General features: G+C 39.3%; 1 protein-coding gene across 2 annotated transcripts in view; it reads right to left on the bottom strand.

The window, feature by feature from the left end:
• DIRC2 (disrupted in renal carcinoma 2) overlaps positions 1–23,648 on the bottom strand; it is a 70,560-nt gene extending 46,912 nt beyond the window's left edge. The window contains exons 1-2 of one of the 2 annotated variants that reach the window (XM_026082185.1): positions 23,582–23,648; positions 5,845–5,938 (exon numbers count right to left, since the gene is read on the bottom strand). In XM_026082185.1, coding sequence (XP_025937970.1) covers positions 5,845–5,938; positions 23,582–23,603 — 116 coding nt within the window. In that variant the 5' untranslated portion in view covers positions 23,604–23,648. Of the gene's footprint in view, positions 1–4,808; positions 4,938–5,844; positions 5,939–23,581 lie in introns of those variants that run through there. The other variant, XM_026082186.1, reaches the window with a different exon arrangement.
• Between the last annotated feature and the right edge of the window lie 6 nt (positions 23,649–23,654).

Below are 23,654 nucleotides of genomic sequence, written 5' to 3' on the forward strand. Positions count from 1 at the left end.
TTTTTTTTTTTTTTAATAGCCAGACTCTCCTACCATCTTCTCTTAGACGGCTCTTTTTATTTCCTGAACATTTTAATCACTGTTCTCCCCAGTTGTTCCAGTTCGGGGTATTCTCTTGAGCACAGATGACCACAAGTGCATTCAGTCTTGCCAGGGAGTATGACTGCCCTAATATTTCCTTCCTTTACTGGAACTACCTCTGAGGCTCCCTTTTGCATTTTTCATGCATCACATGGTGGCTCATGGTCATTCTAGGATCAGAAAACACAAGTAACGAGATGAACCTAGGTCATCAATTTTTATGTCACAACCACAAATGGCAGATATTCTTTAAGTCTTCAGGGATGAAAAGGGAACATGTGGAACTATTAAAGAATATGTCCAACTGTAACACAGGTAATAATACCAGAATAAAATATTTAATACAAACTGGGTTGCAACTAGCTAATAGAAACAAAATGGACTAAAGAGGTAGTAAGAGAACATAAGCAAACATAATAAAGGGAAAAATTAACATCAACATATCTAGGAGCAGGCAAAAAAGTTAATCCTTAGAAGTGGTACTATGAAAGAAAAAGCCCCATATACAGTAACTACCAATTACCAGTGTCTCCCCATAACAGACTTTGCATACAAGAAAACTGTCAGTGAATACTGCTCCAGCTTCCACCATCATACTTTAACTTGTTGGCTTTGCAACAAATGTTTTAAATGAAACTTTCTACCAAGGAGTGCCTCTTACTGGCATGACTCAAGGTCCTCAATTTAATAACTGCTTCTCCATTGTGAAATCTAATGTAAAGGCCAAACCTTACCAACCCACAGCATACAAAGTCCTAATAAATTGTTTAATTGCTATATTCGATACAAATGACAAATTAGGTTACATCCTTTACTTCCATGTCTTTAATTATCCTGTCTTTGAAACATTTTTAAGAAATCTTGCATCATATGATCAGACTTAAATGCCACAGACTTGTGGCTATGGACTGATTTCATCACTTATTTCTCTTCTTTCTTCTTTAGTATAACTCACTGGCAGATCTACTATAGCCTTTTGACTAGATTTGCTATTTTACAGCCATACGGGAGTCCTAACTTGTCCTGTAAAACCACTCCTAAATATAGAATACAAGATAAGTGTGAAGTACTACATGGGGAGGAAAAAAACAATCCTAATTTTGTCTATAAAAAGATGGCCTCCTAAGTAACTGTTAATATTCAGGATATAAAGCATTATAACAGAGAGTTCAATGAAAATATTCAATCAGTGCTCAGTTGTAGCCAAAAGGAAAGGAAAACAGTGAGAAGATATTATGCTACAGTATAAACCTATGGAGCACTTGCAGTTTGAATAATGTGTATAATCTGATCCCTACAGCTTAAAAAGCACAGGAACCAAAAAAGCCTAGGAGAATGGCATCAAACATAATCAAGGTAGGAAAGGGTTTCCATATGAAGAATGACTGATTAGATTGTGACCTGAAAGTCTAGAAAGACACCACGCCAGGGAAATGACAGAGGTGTATAAAACCTTGAGTGACTCGGAAAACACAAATAGATTGCTTACTGTCTCTTCCAGGCAGTGGGCATGAAATTAAATTCGCAGGTGACAGACTTACAAAAAACAAAAGGACTTGGTTCTTCACACAGCAAAGCTTCAAGCAGAGGAATCTCCCCGATGCTGTAGAGGCTAGAAGTTTTATAGATCTTTGCAGCAACAGTTTAAACCCAACAAGAGCTAGTAAATATGAAGATGCTACCTCTGATCACAAATTGCTTAACCACAAACAGCATAAGGCTAAAAGCGTATTCTGGAGAATCATCAGGATATGTTTGCTCAGCTGTTACCATTTTCCCTATGCACGCATTATTGGCCAGCATACAGGGCAAGAGGTGAACACCACATTTATTTAATCTGCTGCCAGCGAGAGGCGTCTGCCTCTCACGGAGGTACCCTTCTGGCAGACCCATGCAAAGAGGCCGTCAGTCAAAGCAGAACGCGTCCTTCTTGCAGCCAGACCAATCACCCCCTCGGCCCAGGACAAAACAGCTTTTAGGGGACAGCACAGGCCAGCACACATGAGTACAGGTGTCTGAAGCAGCAACTTCAGTGGTGCAAGAGCTCATCCACCGAATTCAATCCATTCACTTCAGCAAGTGAGCTCCCTCGTCCCATGCAGGCCCAGTACCTGCATAACTTGGGACCTGGAGATGCAGCCAAAAAGCGATAGCAATGTTCCTGCAACCTCCAGGAAAGAAGAGAAGGCACAGGCCTACGAATAGTACAATTTGATACAGTCTTTTACACTCTAAGTTTTATATTAACTATGAATTTAAAAACTGGGTGTGGCCAGTGAGGTGCATAGAGGCTTTCATAACATTTAGAAAGGCGTTGGTTTTTTGGTTTTCTTTTTTAAAAGTCAAATTCACTGTCACATGTCTGGCACTTACTTGACAAGCTCAGATGTGTGTGGTAGATGAGAAAAATTCTCTTTCACCTAACTTCCTTAACTGTATGATAACGTATATTCTATATTAGCTTCATAGGTTAGTGGGTTGGGGAGGAAAGCAGGTCAATGAGAGCATATGTGCAAGTAAAAAGGGCTCTACTAATCAATAATTCCATGTATAGGCTGGTTCCTTTAATCTCATGTAAGTCCATACTTCCACGTTTTAGCTATGCACCCCCACTTTAGCCTTTGTTGAATTTTTTCAATTCTGACATGGATTCCCAGCCTAAAAGGTTTATTAAGTACTGTTTTAGGTCACACTGGCAGAGATTGGGAAGTTCACCCTAAAGAACAGCTGCTTCACAGATACACTCAAATGTTCAACCTGAATTCTTTATACACGTCACACATACACATGGGTATCAAATGAACCGAAATCACAGTTTGGTTTGCGTTTAAAACATGACTTGAAGAACTGGAGATAGTCCTAGTCAGCAACTATATGACAGAGCTGAAAAAATAATTACAGACTAGAACAGAGGCTAAGAACGCATTTGGATATTACAGGTCTGTGGGTGATAAGGAGTATAAAGCAGTGAGGATTAAATGTCAGTCCTAACAGTGATTTCCTCAGTTTTGCGATTGCTCTGATAGGCAATGTACTTTAGTATCCATTCTTAATGTTAAATTACAACAGCTTACTTGAGCTTTTCTACAAAGCAGAAAAAAACGGAACTGACAAACCCCATGAACTTTATTTTAATTTTACGTATCTTAACATTTGCAGAATTTCCCATGGAAATCCTTCAATATATTACTACAGATTATCCCAGGGACTGAAGGAATACATCACAAAACATTCAAAAGCATTTAAAGGAATTCCAGTTATGCCAGCTTCTGAACTGCTTGAAAATTAGCTTATGCGTGATTTGTCCATCTGACTGCCTGATTAATGTTCAATGGTCATATTAATGCATATACACATCCGGAATACATTTATAATTTAGGGTTCAGCTTGTTGTTTCTAATGCATAAAGTAGTAATACTTGTCTCAAAAATATTATTTTATTTAGTGCCATACTTCTTGTAACTGATGCAAACCGGCTTTCAGTCCTAGCCCTCAAAACGAGGCAGGTCACCTGGTATAACACTGCACAGTATGTGCAATTATTTACAATGTCTTAAGAAATCTTCACTAAAAAGCATACTCCTGCTTCACACAGCTATAATTAACTCTCTGTAGATTTTTTTTTATTGAACTGCGTAAAAGATCAAACTATTTCCTCAGGTAGAGTTGCAATTCTTGAAAATCTCTGTTTTTTTAGAGCAGGCAAAGTTAACAATTTTATCAATTTCAGCTGGAGATAATATATATTTTTCACAGCATGAATAAATGAAATAAGTAACCTTTTCCATCAGGATTTTGCTCAGGCTCTTTTTTTGTCTCTGTGGTTTTCAATAAAAAGTATCATCATTACATTTCATACATCTCAGACTTTATACAGTCCTCAGCCTTTCTTTCCGCAGTTAAAGAAGGTGTTCTTTGAATGTTTTTCTTTAGGTATTTATTTCTCCCTTCTTCCAGGTCTCTTCACTGCAGTTACACTGGAAAATCTTGTTTAAAGGCAATCAGACTACATGGAAACTCTTTCCCACTCCCAAAATGCTACCTCACATCTAATTCTCTTATTTGAGAATTTCTTCTCTGCTTTTGCAGTCTTAATCCTCACCTTGGTAAAGTCTAGGGCAGCACAGGTCTTTTAGTATAAATCAGGCTAAATCAGAAAGGCTACATAAGACACCACATTTCACTGCATTTAAACTACCTGTGCCATTTCAAAAAAAATATAAATTTAACCTAAGATTGGTCAGAAGCAACAGGCTGGATATTAAGCATCCTTTAGCATCTTTAAAACAGGGCACAAAATGAGGATCGCTCTTCCATGACACCTTAATGGTAAGTTTTCACCTTAAATAGAAAGGAACATTGTAAATGGTAGCATAATACGGCTAATTCAGCCTGCCCGCTCACAAAGTCCTTAAACTACGCTCTGAAATGGGCAACACTGTTGGCAACTAACACCTGGAGCATCCTGGGCTTCTTATATACTCATTTAGCATCAGAGAACTGAAATTACACCCTCCTCACTATCCAAGCTGCACGTAGTTCACTAAGCTAGTCATTACACTTCACACCAAATATTTTGTTTCTTAACTTAAAGGCTTCCAAGCTGATTTTCAATGTAACCAATCCTAAGGAGAAAAGAAAAAAAAAGCAAAGCTTGCTGAAGTAATACAAGGATTATCTAGAAGCTGACTAGACTTCAAGAGGAAGTCTAGGTACAAGATTATAACCTTTTTCACTGTCGTCTTCTCCTGAAGAATTCATAGCCAGTCAGTACTTTCAATCTTACAGCAAAACCAATGGTCTTGCTACCCTCATGAGAAGTGGAGGGAAACAGCATGAAATAGGCAACCTGTTTTCTAAAGAAAAAAGACTTGTAGACCAAATCCTCTCTAACAAGACACATGAAAAAAACCTTTCAAAATAAGTTTTTTTGTTAGTGCTTACATATTACAGAAGCATAACTAGTGAGGAACTAGTGCTGCTATTGTTTTTGAAGGAACAAAAACATGTAATAATAATCTTGTATTCCTCCCACCTGCTGGTATAAGAGACAAAATAAAGGTAAGTGAACAACAGCTAATCCACACTCCCTGACTGTAAGACTAGAATCTGACTCCTATACTTACTGCGGACTCCCATAGGTTCAGGATACGTTGATGGGACAATTGAATTGTTTGGACTGAATTTTTAAGGAGGAGTCCGGTCTCTATTACCAACTCTTAAATTGTGCATGTGCAAAAGATATTTGTTTCTACCACAAAGACAGTACAGCACTACTTTGGAATGTGGACTGGAATAGACCATATGAAAAGAGTCATTTTGTATAAATTCATCTGTCTCACTGTACAATCTCATATATCCAATATGAGATACATGAGCTAATTATTTAAGATTTGCATACAAATTACATATTTGGGGGTTTTGTGGAATGGTTCCCTGTGTGATCTTGGGCCAGTTCTGAACCTCTCTAAATCTCCATTGCCTTGTTTGCAAAACAGATTAATATTAGTTATGCATGATGGGGTGAGGCTCGATTAACTCAAGTTTGTAAAGAGCTTTCTGATCTTCAGATACTAGGCAGAAGGACTAGAAAAATTAATTTCAAAAGCAAAGAAGCATTTAAGCCCACTTCCATGCAGCAAGTGTTCTGTGTGTCAGCTTCACACAGAAGAACTTGTATGGACATTATTTTGCAACAGCAGCAAAAATTTACACTTATAGCAAGTATAAAATATGTATATTAAAAACAACTGATCCACTTACTTCTTCCTTATTTCTAGGTCTGAAACTGGAACACATCTTAGGCCAGCTCCCAATACCATCAGGGATGATGTTAATAACACAGTTACTCTCAGACCTAAGATAAAAAAACAACAGTATTTTACACACTGTCAGCAATACTGCAAAAAATGTAGTCTAAATATATACATTTACATGCAGTCTCACATAGTTATGCATCTCAAATCAGAACCACTTCAGTACTGATATGAATTACACGTATGTAATGAAAGCCTGTGTTATTTTCTGTACTTCCACTCCAGGATTACAAAGGTCTTACACTTGGCATACTACTGCACAGGATAAAGCCTAGAGACACCCTTGGAAATGAAAAGTGACAACAAAAGTATCATCAAAGGGTACGACGTTTCCTTTAGAATCATAAGAGTCAGGGAATATGCTCCAACGTGCGATGTGAATTCTGGTTAGAGCCAAAGAACTGGACCTGTACATTTTTCTCTCCAACCACTTAATCAGTGCACGTACAGTACTGTTATCGTTTTCTTTTGTAATGCAGACACACATTTCATCTTGAAGAAGTCACTGTTTATTCAGTGGAAAGAATGTAAGTCTTTTTTCGTAGGCCTTGCAATTAGGCCAAATTTTTGCTGCGCTCAGCTCAAGTTGTCAGAGGTTGAAAACACACTACATTAGAAAAAAGCTGTAGTTGACCAGTTCCTTGAAAATGCTTTTTTCCTATACTGTAATTCTGGACCAAGAAGCACTTAGATCAGAAACAACCTTATTTCAGTGCTGTAATTCCATTTGCCAGCAGTTTACTTGCTGCTGCTGCTAAGATGTTTCCATCTCCAGGAGGTGGAAAGGGAACGGTGACAACCGAGGGGCTTAACCTCCAGAGTCTTACAAAACAAGTAAATCAAATATATACAACTAAAAAGCAATGCTATAGTCTGCCTCTCTAAAGTCATAAAACTTGAAAGAAATCCACAACAGCAAATGCTGAAAATAAGGGCTTCCAAATTCTTAGCAGAATATAATAAAACAATTAAACAATAACAAATATGAAGTGGTATCTCTAACATTTACATGAAACTGCAGTAACTACCCCAAACACAGTCAGTAAAAGGACAACTGGCTACGTTAATCCACGTAACGAACAAGCAAAAAATTCTGTTTCTCTCTAAACTGCCAAATTTCCGAGAAGAGCTCCCTGGATGTTAATGACTCCCAGTAATTAGAACATTTCTAGCAGCCACATTAAACATTTTGTTTTCACATGATCTTTATGAGGGAACTTCATAGCGTGCATTTTATCAAAATGTCATTTTAGAGGAAGAGACATCCATCTGTTATTTGTTGCAACAGCTCCTACTACACCTCAGTCACGGATAAGGGACTCATCACACTGGCCACTGCGCTCGCCAAACCAAGGATGGCTCCTTCCTCAGTCAACCAAACTCCGGACAATCAGAACAAAAAAAGACAAACAAAAATCATAGTTACTGCTATGGGTTTTCTGAACTCAAGTATGACTTTCCTTGGCACAGCTCTAGGCCTTCCCGAGAGAAATGCAGCCCACACTCCTGTGACTCCTGGGGTCACCTCACCTCCCTAATGCCCCAGAGAAGCATCGTCTCCCCAGAAGATCTGTTTGCTTATAGGACTTCCAGTGCCTGCTCAGGCTTGCTCATCGACTCTGCATTTAACCACCACACATTGCTGTTAAACTGGATTTTCAAGCGTCCGTGTTCAAACAGCCCTAACACACATGCTCGTAATGTGGTTCAAAATCCTGGTTTTGTTCCTCACGTTTTCTGTGCTGTTGCGTGAGCTTTTATGGCAGGCTTCAACCTGTATTGCCCAAATACCTCATAAAATGTTAAATAATACGTTGGTGGAGGGGGCATAATAATTTGTATTGGGATTGCATATGTGATGTTTTTCCCCCTTGAAATGATTCTTTGTTAGCATTACTTTTATACAGTAAGAATTTGTACATAATTAGAATTAGAATTTTATTGGTGGAAAGTCAAACAAGTCTTTTAACTGAAAAATCTGAAGTCTTTCATTTGGAAGTGCTGCTGCAACGTTTCCAGCAAGCTGTAATCTACATCCTCACCTTCTTACTCTTCATGTAGACCAGGCGCTCTCTGAATTACATTTCACAAAATATGTCATGTTCTGCCTTTTAGGAGATATATGGAAAAGGAGAGACAATGTGGAAATTCCTGGCCATGTGACGTAACAGGAGACACAGTCCAGGTGCAAACCCAGAGCACAGAAGCAAATTAGTATTACAGGATCATTTAAGTTTAAATCACCACAGGACACTTGAGAAGCATTTCCATTTCAAAAACTCCTATTTGATTTTTTTTTATGTGAGGCTTCCACTGATCATTTTATTTTAAAATTACCTGACTTGTAAGGTTGACATTTTTCACCAACCCTAATTCTAGGCTTACCTTTAATGTCAACCTTACAAGTCAGGTAATTTTAAAATAAAATAATCGGTGAGAGCCTCACGATCAAGATATATATTCCATCTCTCCAAACATTCTTTGAAGTCTTCATCTTGAAGACTATATACACTGTGAAGTGCCACTTTTAAGTGTTTTGATTGCACAGATGATTCTTTGGCCTTTTGTTTCACCTTAACATTCAAACACACCTAAAAATTCCTTTGGTTAAATTAGCAGGTTGAAAATCATGACACCAAAGTGAATGAGTAAAAGGCTGCTGGACAAGAAGCACATATTAGACATCATTTTCTTTGCTAATTCCATGACTTATTTCTACCTTCTGAGCACCGGCCCTTTTCTTTCCTTTACTTTTCAACTCTCTGAATCTATCTTCCTTTTCATCTTTGTCAGAAATCAGTATGTCTTTAATAATTATTTTATAATTCTTTAAATATTTTTGCTTTAAACTTTGAAGTGGCTGTTAAACTGAATTAGAAATCTTGTATTATACAAAAAGGTACAAAATAGCGTTTCAGCATAGCGTTATGTATCACGGGGCCAATAAACGGAAGTTACCAACCAAGTCTGAAAAAAGCGTGTGAACACTGCAAGAAATTATTTCTCTATTTTAAAACCAATACGCACAGCCAAGAATTTGAACAGACCTCATATCAGCTTTGCTAGTTTTAAATGCAACGGGTCATTGATGGGGAGGTGGGTACTATATTTAAAACAAACAAACAAACAACCCCCCCCCCCACATCTTCCAGTTTTTGACCCTCTCCTATCAGAGGTTCTGGCAAGCAGCTGGAAAGGGAAGAAATTCTTAAAATGGATTTTCTGCCAAAGGAGGGAGCTTCCCGTTCTTTAGAGCCTTTCTTGCCGGCTGCTCATGCCCAGCCTGCGCTTGCCTGAGATTTCGGGGTCCCACAGACTGTAGCAAACGCTGAACAAACTGCGGCCACATTCTCAACCGACAAACGGCACCGACGGTAATAGAAAAGTCTGAGCCAGCAGCAGAAATTCTGAGTCAGTAATAAAAACAGACATTAATTATCATTTATGAAGCCAATAATCAATATTGTTTAACAGTTTAATTCCTCCTGAGGCTAATAACACAGTCTGCTTTCCAACTCCAGCAGCCTACACTGCATTTGCTTTTTTATTTCCTTTTAAAACAGCCACCCCCAAACTCTTGCCACTATTAGGTATTCAGCACAACTCTGAACCTATAATCCTCTAAGCTCTCATGCAAAAGACGGATCTGGAGTTCAGCCAAGGTCATGCTGCACTAGTAAACCTTAATCTCACCTGTGCCAGCAGGATATGCCGGCTGGATGCGGCCCCTGGGACACAGCTATCTGGCCCGCCGCAGCTTCCCTTCCTCTCTGCTGGGGAAGCAGCGGGTCCAGCAACACACGTGGTGGGAAGAGCTCAGCTGCCCTCCCGCCAGCCGGAGCCCAACGCGGAAAATGAACAAAACCCGACCTTGCTGCAACCACGTCTAATGCAGCAGCAGGAGGCAGAGCCTGCTTCTAGCACCCAGCTGCTACTTCGGCTTTTTCACCCTCACTGCAACAATACCAAGCAATATCAAACACACAGAGTTGTGCTGTTAGACCTCTAGAACTTTTCCAGCATGCCTTACTTTCAAGATACTTCTTATGGTACATGAAAAGATGCATTGCCTATTGCCTCCCCACCTTGCGCTACTGACGGTAATGCAGTAACTGATTTACTGTGCCTAGTTTAATAAGAAACTTTATAAAAACACTGTGCAACTACAATAAACGTCTCATTCTAACTTATTATATGTGATCAGTTTGTCATTCAAAAGAAAGGAACATGATGTAACAATTATTTATTGCCTTTGTAAACCTTTAGGAAGTGCGACCATTCCTTATTTCACTTATCTCAGGCACCTGAGGTGATAAAACATCACAAAAAATGTGAATAAGAGGCTGTAGAAGACAAATCCTTACTCAGTCAACAGACAGTTTTCACCATCCCTTTAGCCAGAGGAAAGGCTGTAGTACGCAGCCCACCAATGAAAACAACCAGAAGGGAAGTTCCCGTGCACAAATTACACAACACACCTCTCTTTCAAATACATCAGTATTTAAGGGTTTTCCCGCCTTCAGTGCAGATACTAAAACCAGTCCATGGGAATACAAAATACAACTGTGCTCTAGTTATAAATGAATGACGTCAGCCCGCTGCACATTTGCACAGTTTTTAAAGGCCAGGCTGGAAGCAAGAATCATCCCTTGTGACACTGAACTCCAAACATTTTAATAACGCTAAGCTACCGCACCACTATTTTGACTAAAGCATTACAGATCCTGTCTTGATGCACAGGCATCAAGAAATGAAGAACACACCAATTTCAGCAGCAGTTCCAACAATTCACTGTTAAACTGTGCTTTTCCTTCCTATTGAAAGCTGAATTTGTTTTAAACTACTAATTCTTGTTTTGCCTTTCTTGATGAAAAAACATCCAAAAGCCATGATTGATGGTAGGTAGAATGAGATCCCCAGACAAAACATACACATTCCAAGAGCTTTTTTAACACCTATCAGAGGTATGGTTTTTTTTTCCTGAAGATCTTCAGAATCAGTCATGGCTTTTGGAGGGGGGCAACTGCTCTTCACAATTTCTTATAGCTGTTGTAACAGAATCTGTCAGCAATAGCTGCCAAGTCAACATTCAGGCTGTCAGGAGGAGTTTGAGATTTCTTACAAATTTATTTGTGAAATTTAAATTTGAAGAAACAAATGAATACATCTTCAAATGAAATAGTTTCTATAGGTACAGAAATTCTAGTCAAGGTCAGAAAGAGAGACTAGCCAATATCCCAGAGAAGTAATCACCAAAGACACAGGGGAATCCACAGGGAAGTCCCTGTCAAATCAGGAACAAAGGCTATTGCCAGGGTCAAGATCTGACCTAAAGGTAAAGTTACTTCTGCTACTAGCACTCATGCCAACACAGCAAGACTGCATGCAAAACTGAAAATATGAGGTCCAACACTTGTCACCACCGGCCCCCTTTCCAGGATAACTCTCAAACGATGAAAAACATACTTCACCTGCGTAAATGTTTTCAGGTGGCCGCTTATAAGACATCACTCCTGTATTATGAGGTTGGGTAAGAATCTTGTAGAAGATTCCATCAAAACGAGGAGTTTCAAATTACAGAATTTGGCAAGCGTTTCAGAGAGGACGGTCATCTGGAGGGAAATGACTGAATGTGTGCAACTACTAAAACAAATTTAGAAGACGCTAGGATAAGATAATCATGAGAAACAAAGCTCAATGTAATGCAGTTGATAATTATGACAACCACACAGCAACCCCACTGTTCTTGAGCTGCTGCATCTTTATCTGTATCCTCAGTATTATGGAACTAAGATACTTATGTATTTACATTCTAATGGCATAGTTCACTTTTGAATTGTATTATAAATACTTTTTTTCTTGCTTTATAACATTTTTCCATGTTTTTTGACTTAACATTCATTAACGCATGTTAAAGTTCTTATTTTTCAGTTGGCTCTAGATATAGGTGTTTGACTGTACCTGTTGTAAGGAGGAACAAGATATCATAACCATGTCAAGAGGACACAGGCTGCTTTTGTCTCATTTGCATCAATAAGGTCAAGTTCTGTGATAGTGCAATCAGTGGACCCACTCCGCTTTAACATTATCCCAGCATATTAAGCGACCATATAAATAATCTCTAAAGAGAAGATGTCAAGAAAGGCATTGATTAATTCTCCAGCTCTCTACTCCACTAAGCTCTGTTGTTTTAACACTGAGTGATCCAAGTTCTTAGATGGTGTCTTACACAGTTAGCTCCATTAACAGGGATCCTATCATGGACAGGGGCAGACTATACTGTGTACAAATTCTAAACATCACATTTTATGCAGCACTTCAAAATTTTGGTACTGTAAACAAAGTATTCCTGATTTTAAGAACTGAAGAGGCTTAATCTGAGGTTTTAGGTATATAAAAAGATAATCTACAAGTATTGAAATTTCCTTCCATTTGTCAGCTAAAGATTTTGCAACATCCTAATAGTTTAGTGCCAACAATGGAAAAACAAATGGCAAAGATTCAGGTTAAAAATTTGGAGAGCAAGTTTCTACAAATGTAAATTCTAGGTATCAATCCAGAGACTGACTCCTTCCCTGAACAGATAGATAAAGCACCAAGTTGAATGGTATTAACCTGTTTTGGAATCACTTTTAACCTCTTTACTAGACCACAATTTTCTATCTTCTATTTTTAATCCTTAGCTTCAAAGGAGATCAATTATTTCAGCTGTTTATTGATGCTATACATTTTACTACAGAGCGTCTTCATTTTATTTGCAGCTAATCCAAGCACAATGAACCTCTCCTAATTGTTATGCAGCACCTCTGAGAGAAGAGAGTCTAGGACAGTGGGACTTGCCCCTCTGTTGACACACCTTATGAAACTGGGCAGGTTACTTCTGCTTCTCTTTCCCCATTTTGCCCTCTGCTTTCTTTATTCAGACTATAAGCTTAGAAACAGGAATTGGTCTCACCATTAGTGTTACAAAGCCTAGCCAAATGGGTTCTTCACCTCACCTGGAGTCAGTGCAGTGCTGGGATACAATTAAAAAGAGAGAGAAAAAAAAAAAGTTATTTGCATACTTACTAAACCTGCAAGGTGAACATGCAGACAAACACCCCAAAAGGTGTACTTTCCTCCTTTTTCTTCCTTCAATTCAGGTACCTGGTTTCTACTCCTAACCCCGACATTTACTGACACGTGAAGATTTGGGTGAATCATTTAAACCATCTCTGTCATTTTATAAACCGAAAAACTATGTAAAGATACTTGGCCACAAAAGTGAGTGTGAGCATACATAGACATAGACACAGAGCAACAYACAAAAATAGCTGATAATGTAGCTGGAAGGCTAAACTTTCTTAATTATTTTGAAGCTAAAACATGGATGCTCATTAACAAGTCCAGAGGAAGTACAAGATGACAAGTCTTAATTGTAGTTCTTAGGGTTTTATTTTCAGACAAATTCTGAAAACCCAAGCTTCTTTCAGTACTGAACAGGGGAGAAGAAAGCTTTTTCATTTCTCTTCCCACTCGTTTCAAGGACTCCCGATTGCACAGCAGGCTTAATTACCACACAGCTAACTTCAGATCCTTACCTGTGGCGACAGAGGAGAAAAACAATCTCTCGTGCACATCCGTCAGGGAAGATGTTCTGCCATTATCTCAGTGGTACTTGCCCACACCACCCAGTGGTGCATGAAATTCCTCATTTCAAGAAACACAGAGGCATTTGCTTTGCCACACCAGAGTAGCAAGCAGCAACCATGCAGCACGGACTGGCAGCAACACTAAATACCACCTAGTGGAACCGCTAAGTGGGACACTAAGCACAAAGATTCTCCTTTTTGCTATCCCTGCTGCGAGTCAGGGAAGACAAGCCGTAAGAGTCCTGTCAATGAATTATCCATGCATATCTTGTGACTTTTAGGAAAGGTCACTGGAGTAAGCTTTTAACYTTCATGTGTGTGAATGCTTCTCAGTTCCTTTGGAACTACTGCCGCAGTTCAGATTAAGATTGTCCTAAAGGCATAAAGCCATGACATTTTTAAAAGCTCCTGATCAATTCTTGAAGTTCATGTGCTTAATCAATTAAAACTTAATATCTCAGCCTTTCTCAAACATTCAGAAGACTGGYACTCACCAAAAATAACCAAATTAAAAGAAAGAAAAGGAGTTTCTAAATGCRGTTGTACTTGAGGTATTGCATTCCAGAAAAACATCAGCAGGCTTTGCAAAAAGCAGAAGACATCTCACTTTCAAGACACATCACTCCCTCACATTGAGTCATATTGAACTCCAGCTTTAGAAAGAGGAAAAATCCCAAAACCTTTCTCTACTGCAAATCTGCATGAGAAARCTTAATTTGTAGCTTTTGAGGAAGCTGGAGTGTTGATCATGAGCTTCTGCAAAACAACTGGAGTTACAGCACAGCTACAGAGCCACAATAAACACGTGCATGTGAGAAGCATTAAAAAATAAAAATGTGACAGGAAGTGATGGAATGGTTCTGAGTGTCACCAGTTAGAGAARGGTGAAGAGAGCTACCAGTTCACTTGCTCCACGATTATAACTAAGACATTTCTTAAAGAAACTTCTACCAACAATGTCTTTGGTCTACTTGGTTGAGATTACACTGGATTTCCACTGGGAAAATGCAAACGACATTCTCCAAGAAACTTTGCAAAATATTCTAACAGAAAATTACCAAAACTTCACATTTGTTAAATTTACATCTGCTAACCTCAGCAGTGATTTTTTTTTTTAAATCAAAAGTGTTTGTTTAGAAATTTCAGACTAAATTTTCACAGTGAGGAATACCAATTTAGGATCTGTGCTATGCACCATCATCTTCTTCAGCTTTGAAAAAGCAAGCAGTTACTRTAGTTCTATATGGCTCCTTTCCCATAAGTAGGGCATTCCTTACCAGAAAAGCAAATTGGGTAAAGATTGGCAAAGAAGAAAGTCTCCGAACTTTATTAACAAGTAATCAACATCATTTTTGCTTTCGCTTTACATTTCTTTTTCACTTCTACAATATAACGTGAAACTTTAGCTCTTGAAAACAACACCAGCCAAAAATAATTAATAAAATCTGCTTTGTTTACRCAGGTGATAACACTGTTATTGGTATTCAGAAGTCAGTAAAGCTGGRTTAGTTTGACATTACCAAAGAAAAATGTTCTTTCTTTGTTCATACTTAGTTTCTTCTGATAGGAAAAGTAAGCAATATTATATGACTTCTTTAAAGGAAATGGACTCAGTTTTCACAGGCCAAGATCTGATCTACTTTTTTCTTTTGTATTTATTTTTAAATGGAATTATAAATTAATAGTTAGAAGTTACAAACACAGCATAAACAYATAGCTAGCAAAACTAATGCAATACAACTTTCCAAAGTGCTTTGCTACTTTCATAAAGACCTAAGAGAAGGCCCAAGAGATTCTGATAACAACTGAGTTATTATTTGTCATTTATTTTATATAAGTTAATATCAGCTGCATTTATGTAGTACGGTTGCCACACTTAAAAACTTCTAGAAGAAATCAGATCGGTAAGATTTCAATATTTTCAAAATGTAGCAAGACAGTGGACAACATAATGGTATTTAATATCATCTGTCCCAATTACACACAGTTTTTCTGACTGCCTATTCCAGAAGTAGAAAATTACCAGACAGAGCGGCCACGTACACTCACACAGCCAGCTCACACATCTGTCACGGGCCAGATAACTGTCATCCTCAAAACCACACAAAAAGGAATACCTGCATTTTTGTTATGTGGTGGGCACATATCTGGAGCACCTGAGGGGCATCGCAGAAGGGCAGTAGGAAGCAGGCTGCRCGTGGCCTATATCTGAAGCTCCTCAAGGGAAGAGGATGTAAAGGATTGGCCGAATAAATTGTTCTGGCAGACAAGAGGGGGTTCCCACTTTACAGAGGCACTGTCATATTAAGTCCAGAATTTGGATTTCGCAAATGCAGAATACTGGGACCTTGTTCAAGTCAAGTCAAAATGGGCAAACAATTATGTGTGAAGAGCCCTTCCAACTACTGGTTTTAAGAGCACTTCTCAAGTTAGTTCAGAAAAGCTATGTTTTCCAGGCTGTGGTTGAAATACTGTGCAGACAACCCAGGATATGTAAAGCCACCTGTCACCCCCCCTTAGTTTGTTGCTGACAACCTAAGTCATGTTCCCATATGATACTTCTTCCAGAGAGAGTGAGAGAGAAGTTTTGTGCRCTATTCTCCTTGCCTCCTACTCCTCTTGTTCCTCCACCCTTTCTACCCCACCACTCCCTTCCCTCCAGCTCTAGATCTCAGCTCTGCATATACGCCTCCCGTGTTAGAGCCRCTACCTTGTCCTGTACCTCAGCCCTTTAATTCTGCCTACCTCTTCCTACCTATCCAAGGGCCTTTCTCACATGCTGGTCTCACTTCCTTCTGCTCCAAGCTTCTCAAATCCAGTCTCTTCTCCTCCTCAAGCAGGAGGAACAGAGGACAGAGGGAAATAGGAGTGCAAGCTAAGCAAGCCACAATGGCAAAGAGGCACATGGGTGAAGCAGGAGATAGAGAAGAGAAAGCATTTGAGCTAGGAAGAATTTGGGGCCAGAGAAGGTTATGAAAGGGAGTAAAAAGATGCAAGCATTTAACAGGGAAAATATCAGTACATTATTGCCCTAGTAATATATTCTCTGTAGTCAACTTCTAAGAGCCACTGTTGGCCTAATATCCTCCTAGCTGGAGCTGTGTTCTGACCCAGTTCAGGGATACTTGTATGCTTCAATTCTGCTAGTATTTGCTGTTGCATAACAGCAGTAAGTAATCATATTTTAAACTGGTAAATGGTTTCTCTGTTTATCAATTTGTCCACATCAAAGTATAGCAAATTACATGTCCAATGCTCAGYGTGCAGRTATGTTCAGTGCACCAAAGCAAGAGTCCTCAAGTCCTCAGATAACATAGCCATTTCTACCCTCATGTGAGCTACATGATGTTAGGATTTTGTTTTCTATCATGATGAAGTTGTTTTAAGCCCAGAGCAGTTTCCTGATATTCTTCACTGTGTGGCCTTTTAAACAGTTGCCCTAGCAYCACTGCAACAGCAGCAGAGAAGCAAGAAAACGTGTGTGGGTGTTGCTCAAATGGTAGCAGTGTTAAGAGAAAAGTCTGTGGAAGCACGGTACAAAGCAGCATTTGGGGGTGATGCCATCTTTAACAGAAAGAGCTAGCTCCAGAAGAGGACATCTGTCTACAGCCCTGACTGAGTGGAAAGCATCAGTCTGGCCCGTCAGGAGGTATGGGAAGTGCTGCTAACAATCAAGCTAGTACTGCAAGGATGAATCATAGTGGTATCAAGCTAATACAACTCATCAGATCCTAATTAAACCACTCTACRTTGCTAATCACTGTGTATCTCAAGTGGTCTTTTGCAGTASGTCTCACTCCAGTGAGGGTGGGCCAATCAATTCTCTAATGAGTCCTCAACTTCTACAAACCACGCAAATACTCTGTGGACTTTCACTGCAGCCACTATGTACACACACACAATTAAGCAACAAAAGCTAAGTTTGTTTCAGTCTTCCTTCTTCCTTTCTTCTGATGGTGTAGAGGAAAAGCATGTCTATACACACACATGCTAACTGATCAAAATAAGATTTTTTTTTTAAAGYAAGTTGATCAAATATCTGCTCTAGAGGGATTTGCCTATATTCAGCTATTTAATTGCTTCTTTCATCTCTCCGTGTGAAAAGCAATTCTCCCTCTCATCTCTTTCAAGATTCGTTAGTTTAGGAAAATCAATCCCTTTCACAAAATTTGATTGGTTTGGATCAGTATCACTTACGAGACAATGAAACRTGTATTGTTCATAGCATTCAGTAGAATATTTCCCCAGGATGAGAGAGAACAGTCGGGGGTAAGAGATATTTTCCTTCAAACTTCTTTTGCATTTGGTTAAAATGCATTAATCACTTGCCTTTTCACCAAATAAAYATAGCTTTCACTTCAAATAAGTCAGGGCATTGTCTTCCTCATTTTATCAAAACACTAAGTTCACGTTCACCTTTCGTTAAATCCAAAAGAGCCTCCTGCTGCTGCTGCTGTAGGTAACAAGACCTTTGCCATTAACATTAATGTTACCRAGTAGAACCAGTTTCATATGATAAGAGTACTCTTTGTAATCTGAGGATATTYCAGTCAAGATCCAGAACACTTTCTTTTCTCGCTGGCTCCTTGCCATTCTACCCACGCTTTCATATCTGTAAATTTTCCCACAGATATTTCTCTCCTGTAGACTGTACTAACTGACCAAAACTGTAATGCTTGTATATACACTGTAATGCTTGTATATACTTTTTATTGTTAAAGTCTGTAAATCCTTTTAGCTTGATCTTCCCAAGTTATGTTAAAGCCTTACAACCTTATACCTACCTTATCCTAGGAATCTTTAGTTGAGGCTCATGCTTGAACCTGACCTGTGAACTACCAAACTGGTCATTTTGAAATATCGGCCCCATCTCTTGCAATAATGCATCTAAGATAAGTGAAGTCTGTTTCTGAGATCATGACAAACAGGAGCTGAAGATGTGTTTCTTAGCCCCAAGATGACAACCCTTAAGACTTTTAAGGCTGATGATTCATATATTTTTATGTGCCTGTTAACCAAAAAAAAGTGTGTTTCTGTGATGGCTTGGGACACTATAGTGATATGAATAATTCTACTCAAAAGTCAGTATGCTGTTGTAGTGCCACCATGGAAAATTTTTCACACCATCTATATGAGCAGTGATACTTATCAGTAATTAGATCTGCTGCAATTTTTCTAAGTTATTAGCAACATGCTCCAATTTATATTTACTACTACAAGGCCTGAGAGCCTGAATAACAGATAAGGACCTTGAGATGCCAAGCACAATGGAAACACCTAACAGAAGGAAAATCTTCCCCAATTGTTGGCTTCACATAACCATTTATGTTTCCACTAGCTTTTGAAACAATCTCCCATTTCTTGCTTCCTCTCTGTACTCCCCCTCACGTCTCTCAAAGAAAACCAAAAGCATTTCGCACACTTCCTAGACGAAAATCTAATATAGGAGAACAAGATCAGCTCAAGTCTTTTTCTTCCTGTCCCAGTGACCCTAGACATGAATTAAAGCAGTCCAAAGGTTCCCAGAAACGAAGATCAGTGTTCCCATGCTTGCAGCACACCCTGACAATTTGGGAGCTTGAAACATGAAAGCTGCTATACAGAAGTCTATTTGTCCATCAGGTGTAGCTTATTCTGCACACAGAACAGTAACTAAGGCATTCTTATATTATTAAGGCCCAATTTAGTACTCACACGTTCAATATTCATGACTATTTTGTCAGACTGCATTAAAGGATTTAACTTCACAATTCCCTTGTGAAAGAGAAAAGTACCACCAAATGTTTTATTGAGAAGGAATATGACGCTCTGACAACTTAAATGATTCAAGAGATAGCAATGAAATCAAGAGTTTGCTATTCAGGAAAGGCATAGCTATTCGTACAAATAAAAACATTCACAATTTCAATAGATGCGTCAATCTCAGCTGAAAAATGAAAGCTATGAGATCAGTGAAATTTCTTCCTCTACACTGTAATTTAATCACTAGGATAACAATGCYATGTTAAATTTAATTTTAGTAAACTAAAGTGACTAAGAATGTTTACACAATCCACATAAGCTTATATCACTCTACARAAAAGGGTCAATAAAAAGAAATAGATTAAATTTCACTTTTATGAGTGATATGTCAAATTTCTTCAAACTCAATACAAGATAAAACYGGGCTCACTGTACTCCAAAAGTTAACGTAAAAACATCACTATTCTATTCAATAGTTTAATGTAAAATTATCATAAAGTGTTTCTTTCTTCTTTGTCTTCTCTGGATTATATGGGAGCACAATGAAGATTGACACTATGTATTGCTTCTAGAGCTTGCATTGTCGCTATGAATTTTAACTTACAAAAAGGCCAGAGGACCAGATCCATAAAAGTATTTAAGTTTTTTATTTCAATAGGAGTTAGATGTAAACATCCTAACAGATCTTTATGTATATGTTTACAGTTCCCATGAAACGCAACACTGAAGGCACAAAACATTCATAAACACTGACACATCACATGACAAATTGTAGCTAATTTTAATCATGTAAACAAGGGTCCATTCAATGGCTCACTGAAGTCAGAGGGAAGTTTCCCATTTAATTTCAGTCTTATTGAATCTCTAAAAGATAATTATCTTTTAAAAATGGACTCATTTATTTCATTGCTAAAATAAAATACACCAGATGACACACACAGAGCTCCACTGCACACTCCCTCCTTTCACCTTTCTTCACCAAGAAACCAACCAACCAAAACAAAGAAAACACCTATAATTCTACTTGCATAAAAGGCTTTTCAAATGCTTTTGAAGAGGCAAAATGGCAAGTTATGCCTGCTCAAACATAATACCTCAGTTTCAACAAACACACAGCACTGTCCAGGACTAGGAAATATCATGGACACTGCTACTGCCCTTATGACAGCACCCCAGTAAACTAGCTTGGAAAGCACTCCCATTCCCACAAGGAAAAAAAAGTACACTAGTAAAAGTATACATTCAGCCAGAGGAAGGAGGAAAGCAAGAATGGGGACAGATTCATTCCCCAAAGAGGAAGGGTTTCCAGTTGTGTTAACTGATCCTTGATCTGAAAACTAGTATATTTTGAGAACAACGTGAGCTCAGAAAATATATAAATCATCTTTCAATTTACATACCCCATAGAAACACCAGCTAGACCCCAGGTTTGCTACAATGCCTCTCAAACCCTTCAAATACTGTGTTTTCATCTTTCAGAACGATTGCCTGTTCTTACCAAAACCATTTAGGGCTTGAAGCAAGATCTTCCAGAAGTACAACCTTGTGAAAACCATCACTATTTCCTTGACAAAAATTCACCCTCAATTTAATAAAAATTGGGAAATCACTACAGATCAACAGGAATATGGGCCCGGCTAACCAAGACTGTATTTTTCATGCTGCTTCTGACACCAACAGCCTTTCCGGGTCCACAGAGTCCTTGGAGGAGACAAGGCTGCATGTAGTATCTTCCCCAGGAATTCTCCAAGGAGTCAACACTGACACCATGTACATCTTTCCTGGACAATCTTTTCCTCCCAGTCTCCTACTACGTTACCTGTGTCAACTCCAAACAGGCCTCTGCAAAAATTCCAAGAAATAGGCTTGACAGGCCAGGAGGGGAAAGGTCACAAAAGCAAAGAAACCATGCTAGGTTAGAAAACAAAAAGGTGTAATGTCAAAATCCTGGATCCCTTATATACAGAACTGAGGATCAGCTAATTGTGGCTTGTTTAGCACATCATTTACTAAAAATAAACACTCCTATCCTCTCTTTGCAGAGGACACCACCCTTCCCTGAGAAACCATGTTGCAATTGAATCAGGAAGTCTGAGTAATGCTTCTTATAACCTGACCAGTAGATTATTCAAGTGCCTATTCCTGAATATTTAACTTTTCAACTCGTATTTCATTAAAAGAAGGAAAAAAAGTGAACACTTGCAAGCAGCACTGAAAGAAGCCAGCATGCATGTGATACAGCCCAAGTTTGGTACAGAGACAGATTTACATTTCAAACTACATGCTACAATTAACAACTAAAAAAAAAAAAAAAAAAAAAAGACATACTTTTGGACTCAATTTGAACTATCATAACACAAAATCAGACTTAACTGACAGCAGACAGCGATGTATCAATACCAATTGGATACATGTTATTTACAAATACAGGACTATAAAAGCAGAATCTCCTCTCAAATTCTGACATGCATCATCTACAGGGTCATACTTCTGATACCTCTCAGGTTTGAGATGTTGACACTTCAAATGCTTTTTTTTTTTTCCCCCGACAGCTTCTTTACTAGCTAACTCCAATGACTGATGCATGAAACCAGAGAATAAACTGTGTAGTTTCTCCATATTTTTGGTACGGAGAGTAAATTCAGCATAACTGCAAGCATTTGTTCCCCCAAGCAAGTGAAATACTGCTCCTGCAAGGTCGCACCCAACCGCACTTACAGCTTCAAAGAATCAGTCACACTCCTCCCAGGGCATGCGTGCTCCGAAGAGCAGATACCTTCTCCCCAACGTGCCTCCGAACATCTGTGGAAATGTGCACCACAACAGTGGAAGGCTTCTTCTGCTTCACAGGAAAGCAAGTGGCAGGACTCCTCCACTACTCGCTAACAAAGTAAAGAGCRTCAGTGTCTCTAAGGGAATCATCCAAAACAAGCTACATGTGAGATTAAGATATCCACCAACAACAATGCTAATCACATTACAGAAACAATAAACCACTCATGTTTCTTCTAGCAAATAATACCAAGAAGCTCTTTTGTGGAAGAAAGTGTTGCATAACTCAGAATCAACTTCATATAAAATGAAGAAACAAAAATGCAGACTTAGTTCTGCAAGCAGAGGTTCAAAATTAATTTCCTTTGTAACACAGAGTCATTGCCTGCACTGCTTAAAACAAAATAGCCAAAGTTATAACTTACTTTTTAATTTTAAGATGATTAACAGGACTATTATACAGCAGTCTAGACAGAAATTGCTGACTTAAGACTAAATTGCTTGAAAGCAGACTGACACTCTAGCCACCATGGAGTCATCTGGAGAACTTCTCTTCCTGCCTCCCTTCACTTTCCCCCTTTTACTCTGCATAAGTGAGTTATTAATTCCTAAATAAATGGAAAGAGTAGCACTTAACACCATGATCCACGAGGGTATTTAGTGTCCTATCTTCTGTTTAGAGGCCTGTTTAAACAGGAGTTAAAAAACCAAACACTTCCGTGGATTTAGGCCCAAAAGCTCAAACCTGCAAACACAGGTACTTTATCTCGCAGGTGCAGTCCCGGGGTGACTGCTCACAAACTCAGCAGGCCTCAGCCAAGGTCTCCCACCACGATYGCTGTCTCCAGAAGTACACTATGAAAACGTACCGACTTGAACAKAAATTAGGGAATTCTCCCTCTTGTTTGTCTTCTGAAAAACCCAGACAAACAACTTCTGGCTTCACATCTACCGTCCCTGCATCCTCATAGCACACAACGAAAAACAAACCACCAACTCGATGCCGAGTCTATTTTCAAAAACCGAATGTCCTTCCCAGATGGAGCAGCCACCCAGACGCTGACATTACTTGATCCAAACACCCAYGCGAACGTTTGTCCTACAACCGATTAACAGAAAACCCAACACTGTGAATACAGCTGGCTCCAGGAGAGACGCCCACGTGGAAGTGCCGGAAGGAAGCGGATCTCCTCCGGCCCCGCACCTCGGTCACCGGACAAAACACCGCAACTCCTCTTCGTTTTAGTAATAAAGTCCCTTCCTTACGCACGGCCTTGGGCGCACATCTGTTTCAACAGCGAACTTAAAGTAGTAGTTGCGAGGCCTCGAAAGCATTAGTCACCCCCTTTTAAGATCTTTTCTCATCGGGGCCACCTAGACAGAAGCCACCGCGCCGGAGAGGAGGCCACCGTGCAGCGGGGGCTTCTCACCTCCGGTGGTGTTATCGTGACACCCCACACCACCACCCCACACCACCACCACCCCACACACCACCCCACACCACCCCACCGCGCCGGGGCGGCAGAGGGGCCTCCTCACCCTTCTTGTCCATGAGCCACATGAAGAAGAAGCAGGGCACGAAGCCGATGGGCCCCCAGAAGACGAGCAGGGC

This window comes from Apteryx rowi, unplaced genomic scaffold (genome assembly GCF_003343035.1).
Source record: "Apteryx rowi isolate R43461 unplaced genomic scaffold, aptRow1 scaffold_57, whole genome shotgun sequence".
Classification (NCBI taxonomy): Eukaryota; Metazoa; Chordata; class Aves; order Apterygiformes; family Apterygidae; genus Apteryx; species Apteryx rowi.